Genomic DNA, 2,365 nt, shown 5'->3' on the forward strand with positions numbered 1-2,365 from the left:
ATATATATATATATATATATACGTAGAATACGCTTGTCTGTTCCATCGTGTAGTAATGTCATTGACTTTCTTTTTATTTCAGCATTGGCAATGTCGTCTGTTGTTTACATTATTCCACTACGGTATCGCCGTCAGCCAATCATGGATATTTATCGAAGGACTTTATCTTCAGATGTTATTTTATCGAACACTTATGACTCAACAACGAGGCATCAAGCTCTACATCATATTTGGATGGAGTAAGTGACGCCATAGAGCACTTAGAATCTTTCTATATATATATATATTTTTCTCTACTTAAAACCTATCTAATTTCATGAGTATTTTTGTTTATTATATTCTTGTCAATTTTTAGTATGGAATGATATTTAGTGATTTGTTACAGGTTGCTATCCTTATGTTGCGTGTCCCCCGTCTAAGTAGGAACGTATTTCATTATGCAACCATTGCTCTTTTTGTCGCATCTACATTTTTTTTACTACCTCCTACAGAATGTTTATTAATATTATTTAAGAGAGTAAAGCCGCGAGCTCGCAGAATTGTTAGCACGTTGAGACAAATGCATAGCTGTATTTCGTCTGTCTTTACGTTCTGGGTTCAAAATCGAATTACCCACTCCCCAAGAATTTCTGGTCTTGTGCCAAAATTTGAAATCAATATTACATAAGAGAGTGAAGGCGCATGGATTAGTGCTAAGTGTGATTGACTCATGTTTATAAAAGTACGGGTTCAATCCCTGGGCCTTAGTGGGTGAGTTGTATCATTATGCAAGACGCCTCATTTCAAGCTGTTCCAGTTTTCTCAACTGTAGAGGGGCACCAGCTTGGTGCCGGCCCAACATGCTTTTCCTCCGCTTTTCATTTCCTGCATATTTTTCTAAGTCAAGGTGAGGGGACCGAGTGGATGTTTATGTCTGCTCGCGACTACTCAGGCACCTAAAACAATTAGCGAAAACTGGGCACTCGTTATCAAGTCTTGTCATTGCACATGTAAGTGATCAGTAAATTTTCTCAGAATATTTTCGTGGTATTTCATTGGAATGTTTTGTTTGAGCTCAAATGTTATCGGGGTTGATAAAATATATTATAATTCAAGTCCTGTCTCCAGGGCTTGAATAACGGCATTCTTTAATTGGTTGATTCCTACTCCTGTTCTTATTCTAAATGCATTGATTTTGGCGGAATATTACATGCGTCAGACAAACTGAGAATTTGGGAGGATAAAGTTAAAATAAGAGAAAGAAAACGAGGAAGAAAACTGGTAGAGCTATAAATGGAACGATAGGCTTAATGCAGGAAGCTTGGTACTTGGCCAGGTCAGTGACTGCAGTAAATATCTTGTCGATAGTACTATTCACATACATATCTGTAAAACCTATATATATATATATTTACCTGCCGTTGAGATCATGCTAATGACTACAAAAATATTCATAGTGTCCTACGTATATTTACGTTGAATAGTAGACTCTCAAAAACACGTTCACACATATGTATAAACGTACACACTTTCACAAATACATACATAATTCATTTCTATTAAAGGCAGTAAGCCTGAAATTTTGGGGAAGGGAACTAGTCGGTTACATTGACACCAGTGTTTCACTAGTACTTAATTTATCGGCCCGAAAAGGCGAAAGGGACATATTATAGGGTCTTTATTTGATTTTTTTATTAGAAGTTTTTTAAAATAAAAAATACTGCATTTTATGTTACATTCACGTCTTTCAAAGATTTTAATATTTTTACTTCCGGTTTTCCAGTGTCAGTGACGTAACATATCTCCTTATGTATACCTCTCTATCCATCTCTCTCTCTCTCTCTCTCTCTCTCTGTCTATCTCTATCTCCTTGTAACATCTATCTATATCTCTTGTTTTCACTTTCATTTTACAGACCTTATTCTTTTCATTTTCAATTTTCATACGCCATTGTTTAACTTCCATTTTATTGTTTACATTGTAAGTCTAAGTTTTGAATCCCTATTTACAAACAAACAACGACAAATTACTGACAGAAACAAATTCACAATTACTGATATAAGTAATTTCATTGGTTCACTGAGTGACAAATTTCCCTTCAACCCCTACAATACTTTCTTTTCCGTTAAAATTTCTTATATATTTTCTGCCTGTCGTATTAAGAACTACAGATTTCTGCCCCCCCCCCCAACATAATTTCCATGGTATAACTTTCAGAATTATGGATATTTCTTCATAAAATATTCTACGAATATGTGTTCTATCATGTCAGTTTCGAATATATAAAACTTTGGGGAGTAACTGTTTTAGGAGGGGGTGGAGATTTTACGAAAATTCACCCGAGTCTACTTCAGTTCGTCTTAACTTACAAGAAAAATGAATATTT

General features: G+C 35.0%; 1 protein-coding gene across 1 annotated transcript in view; it reads left to right on the forward strand.

The window, feature by feature from the left end:
* The window catches only part of LOC106876948 (glucagon-like peptide 2 receptor), a 363,581-nt gene that overhangs the window by 301,651 nt on the left and 59,565 nt on the right, over positions 1-2,365 (forward strand). Inside the window, exon 7 of the mRNA XM_014925716.2 lies at positions 83-239. Within this exon, the coding sequence (XP_014781202.2) occupies positions 83-239 (157 nt within the window). The remainder of the gene's footprint in view (positions 1-82; positions 240-2,365) is intronic.

The sequence above is a fragment of the Octopus bimaculoides genome, chromosome 4 (assembly GCF_001194135.2).
Source record: "Octopus bimaculoides isolate UCB-OBI-ISO-001 chromosome 4, ASM119413v2, whole genome shotgun sequence".
Classification (NCBI taxonomy): Eukaryota; Metazoa; Mollusca; class Cephalopoda; order Octopoda; family Octopodidae; genus Octopus; species Octopus bimaculoides.